At 41.8% G+C, this 21184-nt stretch overlaps 2 protein-coding genes across 4 annotated transcripts in view; both read left to right on the top strand.

Moving 5' to 3' along the window:
• The window catches only part of OCA2 (OCA2 melanosomal transmembrane protein), a 225315-nt gene that overhangs the window by 32988 nt on the left and 171143 nt on the right, over nt 1-21184 (top strand). For all 3 annotated transcript variants that reach the window (XR_010339211.1, XM_064367820.1, XM_064367821.1), the window contains exons 8-12: nt 4873-4944; nt 5829-5894; nt 8542-8598; nt 9685-9809; nt 11105-11243. Coding sequence is in view for 2 of the 3 variants with exons in the window: in XM_064367820.1 (XP_064223890.1) it covers nt 4873-4944; nt 5829-5894; nt 8542-8598; nt 9685-9809; nt 11105-11243 (459 nt within the window). In the remaining variant the exon portion in view is untranslated. The remainder of the gene's footprint in view (nt 1-4872; nt 4945-5828; nt 5895-8541; nt 8599-9684; nt 9810-11104; nt 11244-21184) is intronic.
• Nucleotides 45-1757, top strand: LOC135271058 (heterogeneous nuclear ribonucleoprotein A1). Its single transcript, XM_064367752.1, has one exon. The coding sequence runs from the start codon at nt 83-85 to the stop codon at nt 1043-1045; it is 963 nt and encodes a 320-aa protein (XP_064223822.1). The 5' UTR covers nt 45-82; the 3' UTR covers nt 1046-1757.

The following is a 21184-nucleotide window of genomic DNA, read 5'->3' as shown; positions in this document are numbered from 1 at the left end:
AAGCAAAAGAAGTTTTGTCTTTCCGTCTGCCTGTGGATGCCGCCGAAGCAGCATCGTTAAAGTCTCTCTTCTCCCTGCGATCATGTCTAAGTCAGAGTCTCCTAAAGAGCCGGAACAGCTGAGGAAGCTCTTCATTGGAGGATTGAGCTTTGAAACAACCGATGAGAGCCTGAGGAGCCATTTTGAGCAATGGGGAACGCTCACAGACTGTGTGGTAATGAGAGATCCAAACACCAAGCGATCCAGGGGCTTTGGGTTCGTCACTTATGCAACTGTGGAGGAGGTGGATGCAGCCATGAATGCAAGGCCACACAAAGTGGATGGAAGAGTTGTGGAACCAAAGAGAGCGGTCTCAAGAGAAGATTCTCAAAGACCAGGTGCCCACCTAACTGTGAAAAAAATATTCGTTGGTGGCATTAAAGAAGACACTGAAGAACATCACCTAAGAGATTATTTTGAACAGTATGGAAAAATTGAAGTGATTGAAATCATGACTGACAGAGGCAGTGGCAAGAAAAGGGGCTTTGCCTTTGTAACCTTTGACGACCATGACTCTGTGGATAAGATTGTCATTCAGAAATACCATACTGTGAATGGCCACAACTGTGAAGTTAGGAAAGCCCTGTCAAAGCAGGAGATGGCTAGTGCTTCATCCAGCCAAAGAGGTCGAAGTGGTTCTGGAAACTTTGGTGGTGGTCGTGGAGGTGGTTTCGGTGGGAACGACAACTTTGGTCGTGGAGGAAACTTCAGTGGTCGTGGTGGCTTTGGTGGCAGCCGTGGTGGTGGTGGATATGGTGGCAGTGGGGATGGCTATAATGGATTTGGTAATGATGGAGGCAATTTTGGAGGTGGTGGAAGCTACAATGATTTTGGCAGTTACAACAATCAGTCTTCAAATTTTGGACCCATGAAGGGAGGAAACTTTGGAGGCAGAAGCTCTGGCCCCTATGGTGGTGGCGGCCAATACTTTGCCAAACCACGAAACCAAGGTGGCTATGGCGGTTCCAGTAGCAGCAGTAGCTATGGCAGTGGCAGAAGATTTTAATTAGGAAACAAAGCTTAGCAGGAGAGGAGAGCCAGAGAAGTGACAGGGAAGCTACAGGTTACAACAGATTTGTGAACTCAGCCAAGCACAGTGGTGGTAGGGCCTAGCTGCTACAAAGAAGACATGATTTAGACAAATACTCATGTGTATGGGCAAAAAACTCGAGGACTGTATTTGTGACTAATTGTATAACAGGTTATTTTAGTTTCTGTTCTGTGGAAAGTGTAAAGCATTCCAACAAAGGGTTTTAATGTAGATTTTTTCTTTTTCTTTTTCTTTTTTTTTTGCACCCATGCTGTTGATTGCTAAATGTAATAGTCTGATCGTGACGCTGAATAAATGTCTTTTTTTTTTTAATGTGCTGTGTAAAGTTAGTCTACTCTGAAGCCATCTTGGTAAACTTTCCCAACAGTGTGAAGTTAGAATTCCTTCAGGGTGATGCCAGGTTCTATTTGGAATTTATATACAACCTGCTTGGGTGAAGAAGCCATTGTCTTCAGAAACCTTGGTGTAGTTGAACTAATAGTTACTGTTGTGACCTGAAGTTCACGATTAAAAGGGATTACCCAAGCAAAATCATGGAATTACTGGTTATAAAGATGATTGTTGGCACATCCTATGCAATATATCTAAATTGAATAATGGTACCAGATAAAATTATAGATGGGAATGAAGCTTGTGTATCATCCATTATCATGTGTAATCAATAAACGATTTAATTCTCTTGAAAAAAAAAAAAAAAGAAGTTTTGTCTTTCCATCTGCTCAGTGTCCCACCTGTCGGGAATTTACGTGATGACTAGCTGTAAACCTGTGTGACTGTGGAGGAGCAGATGCATGAAGATCAGAGATGTTCTAGATCATTTCCTTGGGTGCTGCCCCCAAAGTCTTGCCTTTCTTCTCCCCAGAAGCGATGCTGGCCTTCTGCTTTGCAGGCTCTGTTCATGCATTTTCTGCTCCTCATTTGCTCAGCAGGTATTGGTTACCGTGCAGAGCACTGAAGAAACCAAGAGAGGCATGCCACGCTGTCCACCTCGGGAGCTCACAGCTGGACTGTTGCCAAAGAAACTCAGAAGCACAGAGTGTGGGCTTGACCGGAGAGGAGAGTGGTGGTAGAATGGCGGCTGGGTCTGTGAGGTGGCGCCTGGGAAGCTAGGTGGTGTGTTCTGTGCCTGGGAAGTGGTTTTGGTATAGGAAGAGGTGTGCTGTATTTCCCAGCACATGGACAGGAAGAGGACCTTTATACAATTTCATGATGTTCACGGACCTCCTCCAGAGCTGAGGGCTTCTTGAGGTATGTAGTGTAGTTTTCCGATTTTACGGACGAGCAAGTGAGGCCCCACAAGGAGAGAAGAGGTGCCCTGGAGTAAGAAAATGCTGGTCTGCATCCTGGGTGTGCATGTCCTTTGTTTTCTGACACAGGGACGATTACTCAGCATTCCTGAGACTGTTTCCTCCTCTGCAAAGTGAGTTATTGTAGTTCTACCTCATACGGTCACTATGAAAGGTACAGATGGTGTGTGTAGAGCACTTACTCCAGGACCAGGTGCACAGTAGGTGCTCAATAAAAATTATTTTTGCCGCTATCCAGTCCTGCTGACCAGTGGCCGGTAGTCATGGCTCTTTGCTCTTTTTTGTTTGTTTGAAATGGGGTCTCGCTGTGTCACCCAGGCTGGAGTGCAGTGGTGCAGTCTCAGCTCACAGCAGCCTCTGCCTCCAGGGCTCAAGCAAGTGTCCCATCTCAGCCTCCTGAGTCACTGGGACTATAGGTGTGCGCCACCACGCCTGGCTAATTTTTTTTTATTTTTAAATTTTTAATAGAGATGAGGTCTCATGATACTGGCCAGGCTGCTCTTGAACACCTGGCCTCAAGAGATCTGCCTGCCTTGACCTCCCAAAGTGCTGGAATTACAGGCATGAGCCACTGTGCCAGGCCGGCTCTTTGCTTTTTACTGAAAGTCTCTTTTCCCTCCAGACAAACTTAGCCCAAAGGTGGAGCCAGAAGAAAGGAAGGTGTCACAGAATGAGACTGCAGGGCCGGCTCAGAGCCAGCTTCACCCCATCCGCTCTGTCCCTGCAGTGCCTTCCTCCTTTCATCCACGGCCGTATCCACATGCTGTCACATCAGGTTCTACTCACCAAGACTTAATTAAATGCCAAAAAGGAGACATACCAAAGCGAAGTGTCTTCGCTATGCTTTGTGTAGGGTGGAGAGGGCAGCCTGGCTGTTGCGCCTGCTCGCCGTGCCCAGCGGGTGAACCTCCACTCTGGGCACCACGGCTGTGGAGTGGGGATGAATGCCTGCCCTACCTGCTTCCTGGGGCCACCCTTGGCATTGGACAAGGAAGTGTCCTTAAAATGGGTCCTAAACAACGACTGAAAAGCAGAGAACGAATGGAAGGAATTATGAGAGTTTGGTAGCAACTTATTGGATTTTAGGTATTTACATTTAAAACAAAACAACTCTTGAAAACTTAAACTGCGAAAAGCCGACACCTAGTATCACATTTCCTGAAAATGAACTTTGAATCTAGTAGCACACATTATAAATAAAATAATTTTAGTTGGAATTGAAGTTTCAGGTAATTACTGGCAAAGGGAGTTGAGTTCTGTGAGATGGAAGCCGTGAAGAGATGGAGTGAAAGTCCCTTTAGGGGATTAAGAAATGAATAATGCCTGCTAGCATTTAATTTTCCACTCAATCTTGCCACATTCTTCTTGTATTTTTTTTAACAGATTTATTGAGGTATAATTTAAATACCATAATTTCATAATTTCACCCTTTGGAAGTGTATGAGTAAATTATTTTTACTAGATTTAGAGTTTTGCAACCATCACCATTTTAGCGCATTTCATCACCCCATAAGGATCCCTGAGACCCATTTCTAGTCAACTCCTGTTGCTTCCCCCAGCCTTGGGCAGCCCTGATCTTTCTGTTTCTCTCAGTTTACTTTTTCTGCAGGTTTACATAGAGGGACTGATCCCATCTGTTGCATCTGGCTTCTTTTCCCAGCATAGCTTCTAAGCACCCATCTGCACACGGGCTGTGCCATGTCTTCTTTGTGCCTTCACTACCGGTGGACATTTGGAATATTTCCAGTTTTTGCCTCCTTTGTATAGTGTTGTTATTCACATCGATGCTTTGTGTGGACATGTGTTTTCATTTCTGCTGGGTGGATTCCTAGTAGAATTGGTGGGCACATTCGTACGCTAAACTTATGCTTAACTTTGTAAGAAACTGCCAAACTGCTTTTCACAGTGGCTAGATCATTTTACATTCCCACTAGCAATGTATGAAAGCTCCAATTCTCCATGTCTTGGCCTTTTCTCATATTTTGTCTTAGAAATTCCACTTTTGTTTGAATTACAATCAAATAGAAAAGATGCTTTTGTGGTACACAGAAGTCTCAATTATATAAAGTGTTGGACTGTGTACCTTTGGTATAATAGGAGTCTAGCAATTGGGAGGAATTGATTTATGTTGCTGAATGAATGGACTAGTTGCCACGGGAGCATATGGCAAATAATTAATGACAGTCTGCTGTGGCTTTCCCATAGAACATACTCTGTCTGACCTTCCGCTGTTTTATCAGGGTCATCTAATTATTTAGGAAATGAAAGCAGCTTCCCTTAGAAGGCAGGTTGGTGGTAGCTGTCTGTGTCTGTGGGGTATCCAGGCCTGAAACAGCAAGACCTGTGACTGACTTATCATGTGAATAGATGTGGTGCACAGTGGCAGATACAGACCCCCCCACATCCACAGAGGCCTTTGTGGGTGCTAACTCCCTCGTGGACCGAAACGCAGTCATGTCCTGTGCTTCCTTCCAGATTGTGCACAGAACTCTGGCCGCCATGCTGGGTTCCCTTGCGGCACTGGCAGCGCTGGCCGTGATTGGAGACGTAAGTTGTCACAGTCCCAGTCCCTGGCTTACCACTCAGTGGAATGTCAGCTCAAAGACATTCCAGGATTCAGGCTTTCACTGGTGTTTTTCACTGTTTTATATGCCACTTCCATATTTTTGCCCAAGGACTATGCTAGAGGTATGAGCTAACAAGCCCCAGCATTGAAGCACATTTTTCTTCAGTTTTGTTACACACTTACATCCCGGGGGTGTGATTCCTCATCGTGGCTGAGGAAAGGCTCCTTATGGTCATGTTTGCCCAGGGCTGAGGAGCTGGGTGGTGGTGGGCCTGGATCTGAGTGTTGGAACTAGAGAGAGGGAGCCCTCCTAGCTGGTACAGAAAGGTGGGAGTTGGTCAGGTTGGGGTCTGTCCTGCAGAGATCAGGAGGCCCCTGGAGAGGTGTGTTTGGGGATGAAGGGGTCCTGTTTGGGTTTGAGCAGGGCCTCTCTGGCAGGGACATGGGGAACAAATGTAGGTAAACAACCGAGACTGGTGGCCACTGGGGTTGGGGGCCCTGAGTTGTCTGAGAGGCAGTGCTGGAGCCCAGCTGAGAATGGGACAGATGGTCGTGCCCGTTCCTGTCATCTGGCCTCAGGTACAGCACTGCAGAGGGCATGTACAGACTCCATTAAGAAGGTAACTGGGGGCTAGTCCTGACATGTGGGAGCTGCCAGAGGCAGGGGCTAGAAAAAATTGATGACTACATGCATAGATTTGACATTATAGACGCCCTGGGTCAAGACTGTTTTCCAGCAGCTTCAAAGGCAAGTGGATGGTGAGGTTTCCCGAGTGGGTCTGCAGCAGGGTGCAGTGCTTCATTAGGCTCATCACGGGGTTGGTGGCGTACCGGATTAACTGACAAATGTGTACTTTGATTGCAGAGACCCAGCCTGACCCATGTGGTGGAGTGGATTGATTTTGAGACGCTGGCCCTGTTGTTCGGCATGGTAATTATGGCTCTCCTGTGGGATTGGGCTCCACGCCTGCGATCACTGGGTTTTCTCTTGCCTCCGCTGCTGAGGGTCCATCATTATATGAAAGACACAGTGCCCAGGGCTTCCCTGAGAAGTGTCAGCGTGGGGCTCATGAATCTGTCCTGAGGAGGAGTGGAGTGGGGCTCTGGTTCATTAGCTGGAGAATTCCAGCCCAAGGCTTGTCTGACGATGAAATCACATTGCCATTTAGAAAAGCTAGCAGTTCTTTTGAGTTACTGCCCTTAAAATAAAAAAGCTGGACTATCCCAAATAAATGAACCATGTAGGAGTTTCAGTGGGAGAAGAGTACCTTTCATTATGTGAAGAAGGGAAGGTATCACTCGTAAGTAGTAATCTGTGTGTTTGCTAACTGATCCTATTGCCTAGTGGCCACTCTGCTGTGAGGAGTGCCACTAAGTTCACTTGCAGGAACTCCAGGTACATAAGTGCGCTAGTGTGGGACACGATCACAACCCAGCTTCACTAGTGAACAGCAGGGCAGCCCCTGTTCCTGAGCAGACCCCAGACAGCCCAGTGGTCTGCAGTAGGGCTCGTCCTCTCTGGGCAAGAGGACTTGCTCTGTGTACAGCTGGGCACCATCGATCCTCATTTTCCTTGCTAACATTTCATCCCTCCCAAGGCTGGTCAACATAACGGAAGCCCAGCTACGCGAGGCTTCCATGTGACCTGACCGAAAACCATGCCGCCATCCTCTGTGGGCAGGCGGTGCATGGGGAGGCAGGTCAGTGCTCTAACCCACGCTTCACAGAGTAACTAATATTTGTGTTGAGCCTGAGATGTATGTAGGGGTTGGACATCTGGATAGAAGAGAGGAAATGTACCAGATATCCCTGAGATATGCCTTTTTTTGAAAAAGAATGCTGTATTAGTTTGCTAGGACTATGTAACAAAGTACCACAGACTGTATGGCTTAAATAATAAACATTTATTTTCTCATAATTCTCGAGGCTGAAAGTCCATGACCATGGTGTGGGCTGGGTTGGTTTCTCCTGAGCCTCTCCCCTGGGCTTGTAGATGGCACCTTCTCCCTGTGTTTTCACTTTGTCTTCCCTCTGTGTTTCTGAGTCCTGATACCCTCACCCTATAAGGACACAAGTCACACTGAATCAGGGCTCACCGTAATGACCTCATTTTAACTTAATTATCTCCTTCAACACCCTCACTCCAAATACAGTCATGTTCCCAGGTACTAGGGGCTAGGATGTGAACATAAGAATTTTTTTGGGACACAGTTCAGCCTATAAAAAGGGCTTCAGCACTTTTTTCTCAGTGGAATTCAGTTCAGTGAGCACTTGCAGGTTCTGTGATGCTGGAACTGCAGGGTGCAGGGTCTGTACAACCAGGTTCCTCCTGCCTTTTCTGCCGTATTTCCTGGCAGCTGACCACTCACGGGGCCATTTACCCCCATCCCTGCGTTCTAGTCTCCCTGGGTGCTTCTGTCAGCAAACGTGTAAAACACCACATGGGTCTGCACACGTCTCTTTCATGCGTTTTCGTATGAAGCTCCATTGCTGTGCAAAGCCCCATGCTCCACCACCAGCTCTCAGTGGCCTTTTGGGTGAGGATGAACATTGTGGTTACTCTGGACACAGTGGATGTTCACACTGGGTCTAAATTGTTGGGACATTTTTGTTTTCTACGGTTTATCTGAGAGACAATAGTGTCTGCTGGGACTCCTGTTTACAAAGTATTTTAATTTAAATAATTATATTGCATTTTCACAACCTGACAAAGTATAGGACATTCAGAGGTAAGGTGAGAAAACTGAAGGACAGAAAGGTTAACTCGTATTTTTGTTCAAGTTCGGACTATTTTTAAGTGGCAGAATCAGGATCTGAACTTGGCATCTTCTCATTCCAAGTTCAACACATGGTGACTGCCATCTAAGAGGTGAAGCGTAGGAACTTCCAGAACATTCACTTATTGAAATGTCTGGTTGATAAAATTCAGAATAACTGGGGCATGACTTTTTATTAGGATCCAGGATGGCGTTTTCACCAACTCCTCATCCTCACTGGAAAGAAATAGGCAGCAGGTGTTCTGGGTTCACCTGGAGCCCGGCAAACAATTGTTTCAATACAACTGCTCCCAAATTGGTGACAAAAATCAGTTTAATTATTTTAGAAAACAAAATGTAACCCAGTTTTAACATCTTAGGATGTTTAAGTGTTTCTTGTGTGGACACATAGGTGCAGAAGGCCATGTGCCAGACCTGGCCTGCTTCTAGCTTTGTGTCTGGGAGCAAGCCACCTCGCACTCTCATCCCATTTCCTACTCTGTAAAACAGAGGGTGAAAATAACACCTGATTTTGCGTGTGTGTGTGTGTGTGAGGATCTGATGGGATGCTCATGTGCCTTGAGGCAATGTTCCTGGACAAACATATAGGCACAAAACCACCAGCAAGAGGCTCAGTTCGAGGAGATAGTGAGTGTACTACTCTAGGAACTGACGGTCTTTCTGCATGAGGGGGAAGAGCTTGGTGGTGTGGTGGCTTTCAGGGGCTGGAGCTCAAGTTTGTAACTGATGATGCTGATGTCGTTTTAACATGGTGTCCTGCTAAAAGATGATCCTCGCCTCTTTCTTCTCTTTTCTCCATAGATGATCTTAGTAGCCATATTTTCAGAAACGGGATTTTTCGATTATTGTGCTGTAAAGGTAGGTATGATGTTGCATTTAATAACTCTACACTGATTAATTTGTATATGTATTTTTCTGACATATATTTAGGAAACAGACATTGAAAACAAACATTTAAAAATGCCATCCTTCTTTTAAAGGCTGCTTCTGCAGGGCAGGATGTGCTTGCTGTGCTGAGCTGTGTGGCTCTGAATGGCACTGTCAGCTGCTCAGTAAATAAATGAAGGAGGAGGTCAAGGAAGAGGGTACTCAGGTTGAATGTCTGTGTGTTATTTAAATTGTCTGGCGAGAGCTACACATCAAAAATTGTTTTGTATATTAGAGTATCCAAATATTTCAAGCCATTAGTTTCTGATTACTTTGCTTTTCGGTGAAATAATTTGCATGATTACCTTCTAAATATTGAATATATACACAGTCATGTTTTTAACTGGAACCCTGGGGAGCTTCACCAGCTAGCTCTGGCCTCCAGGATTTACCTGTCCTGTCATTCAGGGTGGGCAAGAGGAGAGCTCATCGTGTACCATGCCCTGCTAATGCATTCTAGTGCTGTGCGTGAATATTTATTTTTTGAAACTGAAAAGGTCTTTTAAAAAATTACTCAACAAACCCTTTGCAAACTCTGAATGACAGAACTGTGCTGTGATTTTTGTCATCTTTGTCCCCCATCTTGCACATGCCAGGTAGTAGAGATTTGGTCTCTTACTCCTTACTTAGTAAAGTATCCCTTAGTTCCGTGGAGATCAGCAGACACTAGGCTCACATGGATCCCAACTTTCAAAGCTCAGGTTGTCTAACCAGAATACTAATGGCATTACGTGGACTGAGAGTCATCACCTTGTAACAAATTAACCCTCACAGGGACTCTGTGAAGGAGAGGATCAGAAGGGTGACAGTGTTGACTAGGGAGGATTTAGAATGTCCAGGATCTGTGGGGGCCAGCACTGTCTCATCTCAGCCCCCCTAGGACTCTGTGGGTCTACATCTTAACCCATGGGGCAATGTTAGCTTGGCTTCCTGTTCTTAAAGTCACTAATGAAAGGCAGCCTCTGTTCTTATGAGCCCGCTGACTCTGGCTTGTATCCTCTGCATGTGTGCGGCCAGGCATACCAGCTGTCCCGGGGACGGGTGTGGGCCATGATCATCATGCTGTGTCTCATCGCGGCCGTCCTCTCTGCCTTCCTGGACAATGTCACCACCATGCTCCTCTTCACACCTGTGACCATAAGGTATGCAGAGCACCTCTGCTTTGGAGGTTGTGGCCAGGGTCTGGCAGGCATGTGCTCTGGCTGCATGGCCTGGCTCCAGGCTCCATTCTCAGGTGCTTGAAAAGGTGGGCAGTCCTGCCCACAGTTCACTGCATTTCAGTCCAGCCCCTGTCTGCTTTGTATGACCGCGGCAAACACTGCAAGCAGCGGGGCCGCAGAATCTGGTGGCAGAAATGCTTGCGAGAGGTGGAAGACATAGGCCTTGCTTTCCTGGAGATTGTGCTCTCATGGGGAGACACGTGGACAAGAATGGCTCACCCCAGACCACCAGGTGCCAGGAGTCCCTGTCCATGTTCTTCTCCATCATTATCTGCCATCTGAGCCGGCTCGGCAGGTCACACACATGATCAGGGCTCACAGGGTCATGTAGCTGGGGGGAGGTGGAGCAGCCACCGTGAGGTTCCTCATCAGAGGCATGGAGGGTGGGCTGTGTGGATGGGCAGGTGTGAAGGATGCTGGGATGTGCCTTCTATACTTTGTTTAGAGCAGTGTTTGCCAACTCTGTGCATGCTGGGTCCCTGGGAAGCTGTAGAGTGCCACTGTCCGGTCCACTCCCAGGCACTGGTCTGTGCTAGCCAAGCCGTAAGACTCCTGGATTCCAGCACAAATCTAGTGTGAGGCCGTGATGGAGCTGCACAGCTGTAGAGTGGGACCTGACAGATATGTAGGGTTAATACAGTTACCATGAATCGATTGTACGCTTCAACCTTGCTAGAAGAGAATAACTGGAATGCTCCCAGGGTAAAGAACAGATAGCTATTTAAGGGGACAGGTATCCCAGTTACTTGCTTTGATTATATGAATGTATTACAGTATCACATGTACCCCCAAAATGTCTATCTAGTATGTATTATAGCAATAAAAAGTAAATAAAAATACAAAGATGAATGAAACAAAGGGAAGGGGTGAGAAGAGAGCTTAGGGTCTTGGTATCCAGGAAGGGGAAGGTGGGAAAGGGGCTGAGTCAGCAGGCCCAGTGTGAGCCATGCACACTGCCCCCACACTGTCCCAGAGGACCTGACCACCAGCACCAGCGTGGCTGTGGAGGGCCTGCCCTGTCCTGCCTGCAGAGGTTGTTGCAGTTGTTCATTTCCTCGCAGCACTGCCCTCCTCACACGGGTGTGTGTGAGTGTGCGCGCGCACATGCGCGCGCACCTCCCTTACACAAGCAAGTGCCTTAAAAATATCTGGGTTGCATGTGAGCCTTTCACAATGTGTACCGTGGGACTGCTTTCATTTTCCTTCATTTGTGACAGGTTGTGTGAGGTGCTCAACCTGGATCCAAGACAAGTCCTGATTGCAGAAGTGATCTTCACAAACATTGGAGGAGCTGCCACTGCCATTGGGGACCCACCAAATGTCATTATTGTTTCCAACCAAGAGCTGAGGAAGATGGTACGTACCAGCATGCTAGGGTTGCTTCCAAAAACGCACACCTCCACTTACTTAGCGCTCATGGACCACCACTCCCCCACATGGATGCCTTTCTTAGAAATCAAGATCATCACACCAGCTCTTCATAGTGAGTGCTACTGGGCATCTCAAGAGTGGGATGTTAGGTGACTGGTCCTTCAGTCCTGGAGTTAACTGGCTTGAATTGACTTCATTCTCATTCTGATCAGTTTTTAAAGAAATAACTGGATAACATGATATAGGCAGTCATAGTATGTTATATTAATTATATTAATAGGAACTGAGGTTTCTTCCGACTAACATTAAAAACAAAATGACCTGTTCCTTCTCACTGGAGATAAGAGATTCTTTTCTTAACTGTGGTAGATTAATTTACTGATGAAGGACTTAAAATTTATTTTTTAAGGGTTGGAAATAAATGTCTTTAGAAACAAACTACCTGAAAGCCCCATATAAATATTAGCATATAATTTCTTTGTATAGTGTAATAATGACAAAGTATTAGAGAGTGAAATGGTATTTTACGTATCTTCAAGCGTGAAAATTAGAACTATATCATTAATTTTCATTCTCTACTTTTTGATCATTAGAATTTTCCCAATCTCCCTTCTGTGAGGTATCAGTAAAAATGCTTCCACATTGGTGTTATTTCTTTTAATGATGTATTTATGTGTGTGTATGTGTCTGAAAGGTGTCAGTGTGTTTGTATTTGAACTCTGTGTTTCATAAAAATATTTAAACCTTTGAGAACCCATGACTCCAGGGTGTTAATGGCCACTTCATGGGACCAGCATGCTGTAGAGGTTCTGGGTATGGCTCTGCATTCCCTAGCTGCCCTGGGAAACTGCTTGGCAACACTGCAGCAACCTTGCTGTGTGAGCTGAGGTGTGCAGCCATGATTGTGCCACCCTGGAGCATAGCAGGTGGTAACAGAGCCTGCGGTTTAGCCTAAGGGCACCTGTTACCAGGAGGCAGCTCATGCTCATGGAAAAGAACTATTTTTGGGAAAAAAAAACTGTATTATTAGTTTCATTCCATAAAAAAGTAATATATTTTTTTGTAGAAAACAGAAGTCTCATAGACACATGCATACACAATAAAAATTTATAATTCCACAAACCAGAGGTAAATCCTTTTAATATTTTGTTGCAGATAGCATCCCAGAGTGTTTGTATGTGGCTATATTTGAATACAAAAGACAGCACAGCTTCTGCTTCTGGCTAACATGGAGTAACAGAGCCTGGATTTACCTCTTGCCTGAGATAGCCAAACAAATAAAACAAATAAAAATAAACCAAAACCAGACAAAACACATGGAACAATGGTAACCAAGACACTGGACACCAGGCACAAAAGGACAGTGATCCCTGTGAGATGAGACACAAATGCAGTGAGCTCTATGACTGCTCCAGCTCACTACTTGAGAGAGCCTCCATAGTGCAGTGCAGGGAGGGACGATCTTGGCAGAGCCCCTGAGACTCTCTGAGTTGATGGGATGAAGCTGAAAGTCTGGGGAGACCAGGGCAGCGAGAGCCCAGAGAGGACAGAGCTGACCAGGGAGAGAGAATTGCAGAGATCCTCAGAGGGTCCCCGTGGAATATTCAGCAGAGTGTTCAGACCAGTGCATTCATTCGAGGAGACTACCCAAGACCTGGGGAGAGCAACCCAGAAAGATGAGAGGGAAGAGTGCTTGACGCACACAAGGATAGGAGTAATAATAATGTCTATTCTGCCAGGCAGGCTGAACCTCTTAATTTATGGAGCATTGGGTAGAGCACTCAGAAGGCTCTTGTCTTAGTCGTGAGAGGTAATTAACTCGAAACTGAACATTGCTCTGGTTCCACCTAAGAAATCTTGAAACTAAGACCCCAAAGAACCAAACTGTTTCTGACATCCCAGAACAAACTGCATCCCAGAACAAACCTCAGGAATATTTAGAGTGATACAAAAATATTCAACAACATAAAGGGTAAAATTTGCAATGTCTGGCAACCAATCAGTGATTACCAGGCATATAAAAAAAGAAAGAAAATATAACCTGTGACAGGGATGATACAAACCATTTGAAATGGACCTAGAACAGACACAGGTGCTAGAATTAGCAGACTAGGACATTAAAATTGTTACTACAACGGTGTTACAGATATTCATCAAGTTAAGTAGCAACATTAAAGATATTAAAAAAGCTCCACATCAAACATCTAGACATGAACATTACAATGTCTGAGACAGAAATACACTTGGGATTAATGGCATATTAAATATTATATAAGGAAAGATTAATGAACTTGAAGACATAGATCCAAAATGAAACAGAGTAAAAAGATAATAACAAGGACTGGAAAGCATTAGTGAGCTATGGGAAGACTTCAGGTGGCCTAACACATATGCAATTCTCACCTCTGAAGGAGAGAGGGGAACCAAAAAAGACATCTGAAAAATGGTCCTAAATTCCAGATTTTATGAATGGTATAAACCTGCAGAATCAAGTTCAGTGAAGCCAGAGCACAAGAAGCATGAAGAATACTACACTAAGGCACATCATAATAAAATTATTTCAAAGCAATGATGAAGAGAAAATCTTTTTAAGTTTCCAAAGAGACATGTTACAGGCCAGGAAACAAAGACAAAGATGACAATATATTTCTCTTTAGAGATAATGCACATGTGAAGACAACAGAGCAATACCTTTATTGAAAGAAAACACCTGTTACCTCAGAGTACTACGCCCAGTGAAAATTTCTTTTTCTTACATACAAAAACCAGACATTTTCTCATATAGAAAAGCTAAAAAGAATTCATCAACAGCAGACCCACATGGTAAGACATGCTAAAGGAAGCCCTTAAGGCAGAAGGAAAATGACAGCAAATGGAAACATGGATCTTCACACAGTCATGAAGAACACTGAAAAGAGTAACTATATAGGTAAATTCACATAATTAAAAAAGTATTCGAAGCACTTTGAGATAATTGTTTAAAAAATAATAATGTAACATGTAAGTAGAATTGATGACAATGAAGCCTGGAAGGGGAGAAATTAAAGTATATTAATGTAAGATTTTTATAGTATATGTAAATTGGTATAACTTAGAGGTAATCCATGACAAGTTAAAAATACACGATAAACTCCAAAGCAACCACTAAAAGGAAAAACAGAGTTACAGCTAATGGCAACAGAGAGTATAAGTGGAATCATAAATAGTATTTATTTAATGGAATGGAATGTAGAAAAAGGGCAAAAGGAAACAAACTAATGATGGAGCAGACATAAAACAAGTTGTACGAGTTATCCTAACTATATTTAATAATTACATAGCATATAAATACTTTAAATATCCCAATTAAAAAGCAGGGATTGTCAGATCAAACAAACAAGCACCATTCAACTATAGATGCTCCTCAACTGACTTTGGATTACATCCAGATAAACTTATTGTAAATTAAAAATACCATAAGCCAAAACGTGTTCAATAATCATAACCTGCTGAACATCATAGCTTAGCCTAGCCCACCTTAAATGTGCTCAAAACACTTACATTAGCATATAATTGGGCAAATTCTAACACAAAGCCTATTTTATAATAAAGTGCTGGATATATCATAACTTACTGAATATTGTACATTACATCAAAGTTGAGATGGTTTTGTGCTATTGTGAAATTGAAAAATTGTAAATTGAACCAAACTAAGGGAACATCTGCATGTGCTGCTTACAAGACACATGTTTAGAATATAAAGACACAAGGCCAGGCGTGGTGGGCCACGCCTGTAATCCCAGAACTTTGGGAGGCTGAGGCTGGTGGATCACCTGGGATCAGGAGTTTGAGACCAGCCTGGCCAACATAGTGAAACCCTGTCTCTACTAAAAATACAAAAAATTATCCAGGCGTGGTGGTGGGTGCCTGGAATCCCAGCCACTCGGGAGGCTGAGGCAGGAGACTCACTTGAACCTGGGAGGTGGAGGTTGCAGTGAGAGAAAATCACGCCGTTGCACTCCAGCCTGGGTAACACGAGTGAAACTGTCTCAAATATATATATGTATACATGGACACAAATAGTTGAAAGGAATGGCAAAAGACTCATCAGAAGAAAGTGGCTATATTAATATCTGACAAAGTAGACTTCAGAGCAAAGACTATTACTAGGATTAAAGAACATTTCATCATAATAAAGGGGTAAATTCATATAGAGGACGTAAAAATTACATTTATGTGATTAATGACAGCTTCAAAATATGTGAAACTTGATAGTAGTGCAAGGAATATATCCTCAATTATAGTTGTAAAGTTCAGTACAATTCTCACAATAATTGAAAGAACAAGTAGAAAATCTGCAAGGATACAGAAAATTTCATTATTGTTAACTAACTTGACCTAATTGAGATTTATAGAAAACTCCACTCGACATCAGAAGAATGTTTATTTTTTCCAAGTGCACATAAAACATTAACAGAAATAGATTCTAGGCCTTAAGACAAATCTCAATAAATTTAAAAAGATTCAAGTAATGTAAATATTTTCTCTGACCATAGTTGAATTAAATTAGAAATTAATAACAAGGATATTTGGAAAATCCTCAAATATCTGGAAACTAACACACATTTCAGTAATCCAAGGGTCAAAGAAGACAGATTGAAATTAGAAAGTATTTTTGTACTCATCAGCTTGGAATACCATAACAAAATACCATAGGCTGGGCAGCTTAAATAACAGCAATTTATTTCTCACAGTCTAGAGGCTAGAAAGTTCAAGATCCAGTGGATTTCATTCCCTGGTGAGGGCTCTCTTCCAGGCTTGCAGATGGCTGCTCTCTCCCTGTGTCCTCATGTGGCAGGAAGGCAGGGAGAAGAGGAAGACAGGAAGCTCTCTGGCATCTCTTCTTATACAGGCATTAATCCCAGCATGAGGGCTCCACCCTCGTGACCTCCTCTAAGCCCTATCACCTCCAAAAGACTCCCATCTCCTGATACTACCCCATTGAGGGGATGGGGCAGGGCTTCGGCCAGAAGACTTTCAGGGAAACACAATTCAGTCCATAATAATTTTGTATTGAATTATAGTGAAAACAGAACATAAAATTTGTGTGATTCTTCTAAAGCAGAATTAGACTTCTTAGAAGGCCATATAGTTAATTTAAAAAGAAAAAAATTTTATTGTACTTTAGGTTCTGGGGTCGTGTGCAGATCATGCAGGATTGTTGCATAGGTATACGCATGGCAATGTGGTTTGCTGCCTCCATCACTCTGTCACCTACATCTGGCATTTCTCCCAATGTTATCCCTTCCCAACCTCCCCACCCCCCCCACCGCTGTCCCTCCCTTGGCCCCCACAACAGACCCCAGTGTGTGATGCTCCCCTCCCTGTGCCCATGTGTTCTCATTGTTCAACACCTGCCTGTGAGTGAAAACATGCAGTGTTTGATTTTCTGTTCTTGTGTCAGTTTGCTGAGAATGATGGTTTCCAGATTCATCTATGTCCCTACAAAGGACACAAACTCATTTTTTATGGCTGCGTAGTATTCTGTGGTGTATATGTGCCACATTTTCCTTATCCAGTCTATGGTTGATGGGCATTTGGGTTGGTTCCAGGTCTTAATGCTGCTGTGAACGTATGTGTGTATATGCCTTTATAATAGAATGATTTTTAATCCTTTGGGTATATACCCAGTAATGGGATTGCTGGGTCAAGTGGAATTTCTATTTCTAGGTCCTTGAGGAAGCGCCACACTGTCTTTCACAATGGTTGAACTAGTTTACACTCCCACCAACAGTGTAAAAGTGTTCCTATTTCTCCACATCCTCTCCAGCATCTGTTGTCTCCAGATTTTTTAATGGTCACCATTCTAACTGGCATGAGATGGTATCTCAGTGTGCTTTTGATTTGCATTTCTTTAATAATCAGTGATGATGAGCATTTTTTCATATGTTTGTTGGCCTCATATATGTCTTCTTTTGAAAAGTGTCTGTTCATATCCTTCACCCACTTTTGGATAGGTTTGTTTGTTTTTTTTCTTGTAAATCTGTTTTAGTTATTTGTAGATTCTGGATATTAGCCCTTTGTCAGATCGGTGGATTGCAAAAATTTTTTCCCATTCTGTTGGTTGCTGGTTCACTCTAATAATTGTTTCTTTGGCTGTACAGAAGCGCTGGAGTTTAATTAGGTCCCATTTGTCTATTTTGGCTTTTGTTGCCAATGCTTTTGGTGTTTTAGTCATGAAGTCCTTGCCTACGCCTATGTCCTGAACGGTTTTGCCTAGGTTTTCTTCTAGGGTTTGTATGGTGTTAAGTCTTTAATCCATCTGGCATTAATTTTAGTGTTAGGTATCAGGAAGGGGTCCAGAAAATGTTCTGCTTTCTGCAGACTGCTATCCAGTTTTTCCAACACCATTTATTAAGCAGGGAATCCTTTCCTCATTGCTTGTTTTTGTCAGGTTTGTCAAAGATCAGATGGTTGTAGATGTGTGGCATTGCCTCCAGGGCCTCTGTTCTGTTCCATTTGTCTATATCTCTGTTTTGGTACATATAGTTACTTTTATAGGCATGTGGGTCATACGGTCTCCATTGCAATTACTCAGCTGCACCACTATATAGCATGAAAGCAGCCATAGACAACACATAAATGAATGGATACGGCTGTATTCCAGCCTCCAAGTGTGCTGGTCCCTACTCTAAAGCAGTATGTAGAAGGAAATTTATAACACTAAACACCTGTATTTGAAAATATGTGTCTCAAATCCATAACCTCAGCTTTATCCTATGAATCAGAAAGAGGAGTAAATTAAAAGTAAGCAGAAGAAAAAAATATACACAGACCAGAAAAATAGGGAACATCAATGAAAGCAAAAGCTGGTTCTTTGACAAGATCAATAATATTGATAAACATCTGGCCAAGCTGATGAGGAAAATGAGAGAAGATACAAATTACTAATATCAAGAATAAGAGTTGTTATATTACAACAGAGCATACAGACATTAACATTATTATTAGAGAAGATCATGGAGAACTCTATGTAAACTGACAAGTTAGATACAACAGACAATTTTTTCGAAAGACATACTCTCTAAAACTTTACTCAAGAAGGTATAGGTAACCTGATTAGCCCTATATCTATAAAAAGAATCAAATATGTAGTTAAAAAACCTCCCCACAAAGAACAAAAACAACAAACAAATAACTCAGGCTATTTGGTGAATTCTTTGGTGAATTCTACCAAATAGTTAAGGAAAAAATAATGTCATAATACCAATTCTATACAAAGCTTTACAGTAAATGGAAGAGAAGAGAATATTTCCCAATTAATTCTATGCAGCTCTGATATCTAAACTAGACAAAACCAGTATGAGAAAAGCCAACTAGAGATAAATATTTCTTGTGAACAGAGATTTAATATTTTAAAAATTAGTAAATCCAATTTAACAATATATAAGTAGGTAATACATCTTAACCAAGTAGAATTCATCCAGGAATGGAAGATTGTTATGGTATCTCAAATATTAATCAATGTAATTTACTAACAAACTCAATGAGAAAACCATATGATCACCTCAATAGATGCAGAAAAACGTGACAAAATCCAGTATCTATTACTGATAAAGTCTTCCAATAAACTAGGGAAAAGAGAAATTCATCAACCCAGTAAAGAACATCTGTGGATCTATAGCTAGCATCATACTTCATTGAGAATAACTGAATGACTTCCCTCTAAGATTAGAATATAATCCCTCTTAGATTATATATATAGTGAAATATATATATAATGAGATTATATGATGAGATCATATATGATGAGATTATGTATATGAGATTATATTTATGATAAGATTATATATGAGATTATATGTGATGAGACCATATTTGATGAGATTACATATGATGAGATTATAGGATGTGATTATATATGATGAGATCATATATATGATCAGATCATATATGATGCGATTATATATGAGAGTATATATATGATGAGATTATATATGTAAGATTATATATGATATATATGATCAGATCATATACGATGAGATTATATATAGGATGAGATCATATATGATGAGATTATATATGATGTGATTATATAAGATTATATATGATCAGATTATAAATGATGAGATCATACATGATGAGATTATATGATGAGATTATATATATGATTAGATCATATGTATGATCAGATTATATATGAGATCATATATACCATGAGATTATATATGATCTCATCATACATGAGATTATATATGATAAGATCATATATGATGAGATTATATGAGATTATATATAATGAGATTACATATATAATGAGAACATATATAATCTCATATAATGAGATATATGAGATTACATATATATAATGAGATTATATATATGAGATTGTATATGTATAATGAGGTCATATATATTAGATTATATATATGATGAGATTATTTATATAATGAGATATAATGAGTAAGATGGGTAGGATTAAGAATAATTGAGTATTGAGCTTAAACGCTTTCTTAATTGGTGGCTGCTTTTAGGCCAACTATGGTAGTGAAATGTTTTTGTTTTTTTGTTTTTTTGTTTTTTTTTTTTTTTTTTTTTTGAGACGGAGTTTTGCTCTTGTTACCCAGGCTGGAGTGCAATGGCACGATCTCGGCTCACCGCAACCTCCGCCTCCTGGGTTCAGGCAATTCTCCTGCCTCAGCCTCCTGAGTAGCTGGGATTACAGGCACGCGCCACCATGCCCAGCTAATTTTTTTGTATTTTTAGTAGAGACGGGGTTTCACCATGTTGACCAGGATGGTCTCGATCTCTTGACCTCGTGATCCACCCGCCTCGGCCTCCCAAAGTGCTAGGATTGTGAAATGTTTTACTCTCTATAAAAGGTTATTTCCTAGGGTCTAGAGAGCTGTCCCTCTTGAGACTAACAATTAAATTTATGGGAGGATTAAATAGTTCTATAAGGAAATTTAAGGTTGAACTAAGATTCTGTCTTGGACAACCAGCTATCACCAGGCTCTCGGTAGGTTTGTCGCCACTACCCATAGATTTTCCCACTATTTTGCCACATAGATGGGTGTGCTTTTTTAGCTATCCTTGGGTACCTCGCTTGGTTTCGGGGGGCATTGTTGAAGTTCTTTATACAAAGCTATTTCTAGTTAATTGCTTATGCAGAAGGTAGAAGGGTTTGTCTTTGCTTTTTTATGCTTTATTAAGTTTTTGTCTTTCCCTTACGGTACTATGTTGCATCTAAATATAATTTCTATCACCTTTACTTTTGTAATAGGTAAATGGTTTAATTATTGTAGTTAAATAATATAGTTCTATGAGATTGGGGCTAGAGTTAGCTCAAAATGATCAGCTATTGATGAACTCTTCCGGGTATAAGCTGGATGCTTTAGTTTAAGCTACACTTTGATTCGTCCGAGCGCACTTTCCAGTACATTTACCATGTTACGACTTATCACCTCTATATCAGTGTATAGTGGCTTGTTGGCAAGGTACTTTTATATGATGTTTGAGGAGGGTGACAGGCGGTGTGTGGGTGCTTCATAGCATTATTCAGTCAAGCTCTCTATTCTTGATTTACTGCTAAATCCACCTTAGGTCTTTTTTTCTAGTTTAGAAAATGTAGCCCATTTCTTCCCACTTCATTGACTACACCTTGACCTAAGGTTTTTATGATAATACTTGTGCTTGCTTTATAATCTTTAAAAAGTTTGCTGAAGATGGTGGTATATAGGCTGAGGGCAAGAGGTGGTAAGGTCTATCGGGGTTTATCATTATATATAATGAGATTATATATATGTGTGATCTCATTATATATGAGATCACATATATATCTAATGATATATATATAATGATATATGATATATAATATATATATACAAAATAAGATTATATATCAGTATATATAATATATATAATATATAGAGAATATATCTCATTTT

This window comes from Aotus nancymaae, unplaced genomic scaffold (assembly GCF_030222135.1).
Source record: "Aotus nancymaae isolate 86718 unplaced genomic scaffold, 86718_ANA_hifiasm-v0.15.2.pri h1tg000075l, whole genome shotgun sequence".
Taxonomy (NCBI): Eukaryota; Metazoa; Chordata; class Mammalia; order Primates; family Aotidae; genus Aotus; species Aotus nancymaae.
This window is presented reverse-complemented; position numbering and strand designations above follow the sequence as displayed.

Coding starts and splice junctions, on each gene's coding strand:
- LOC135271058 (XM_064367752.1), top strand. CDS start 83: ATGTCTAAGTCAGAGTCTCCTAAAGAGCCGGAACAGCTGAGGAAGCTC.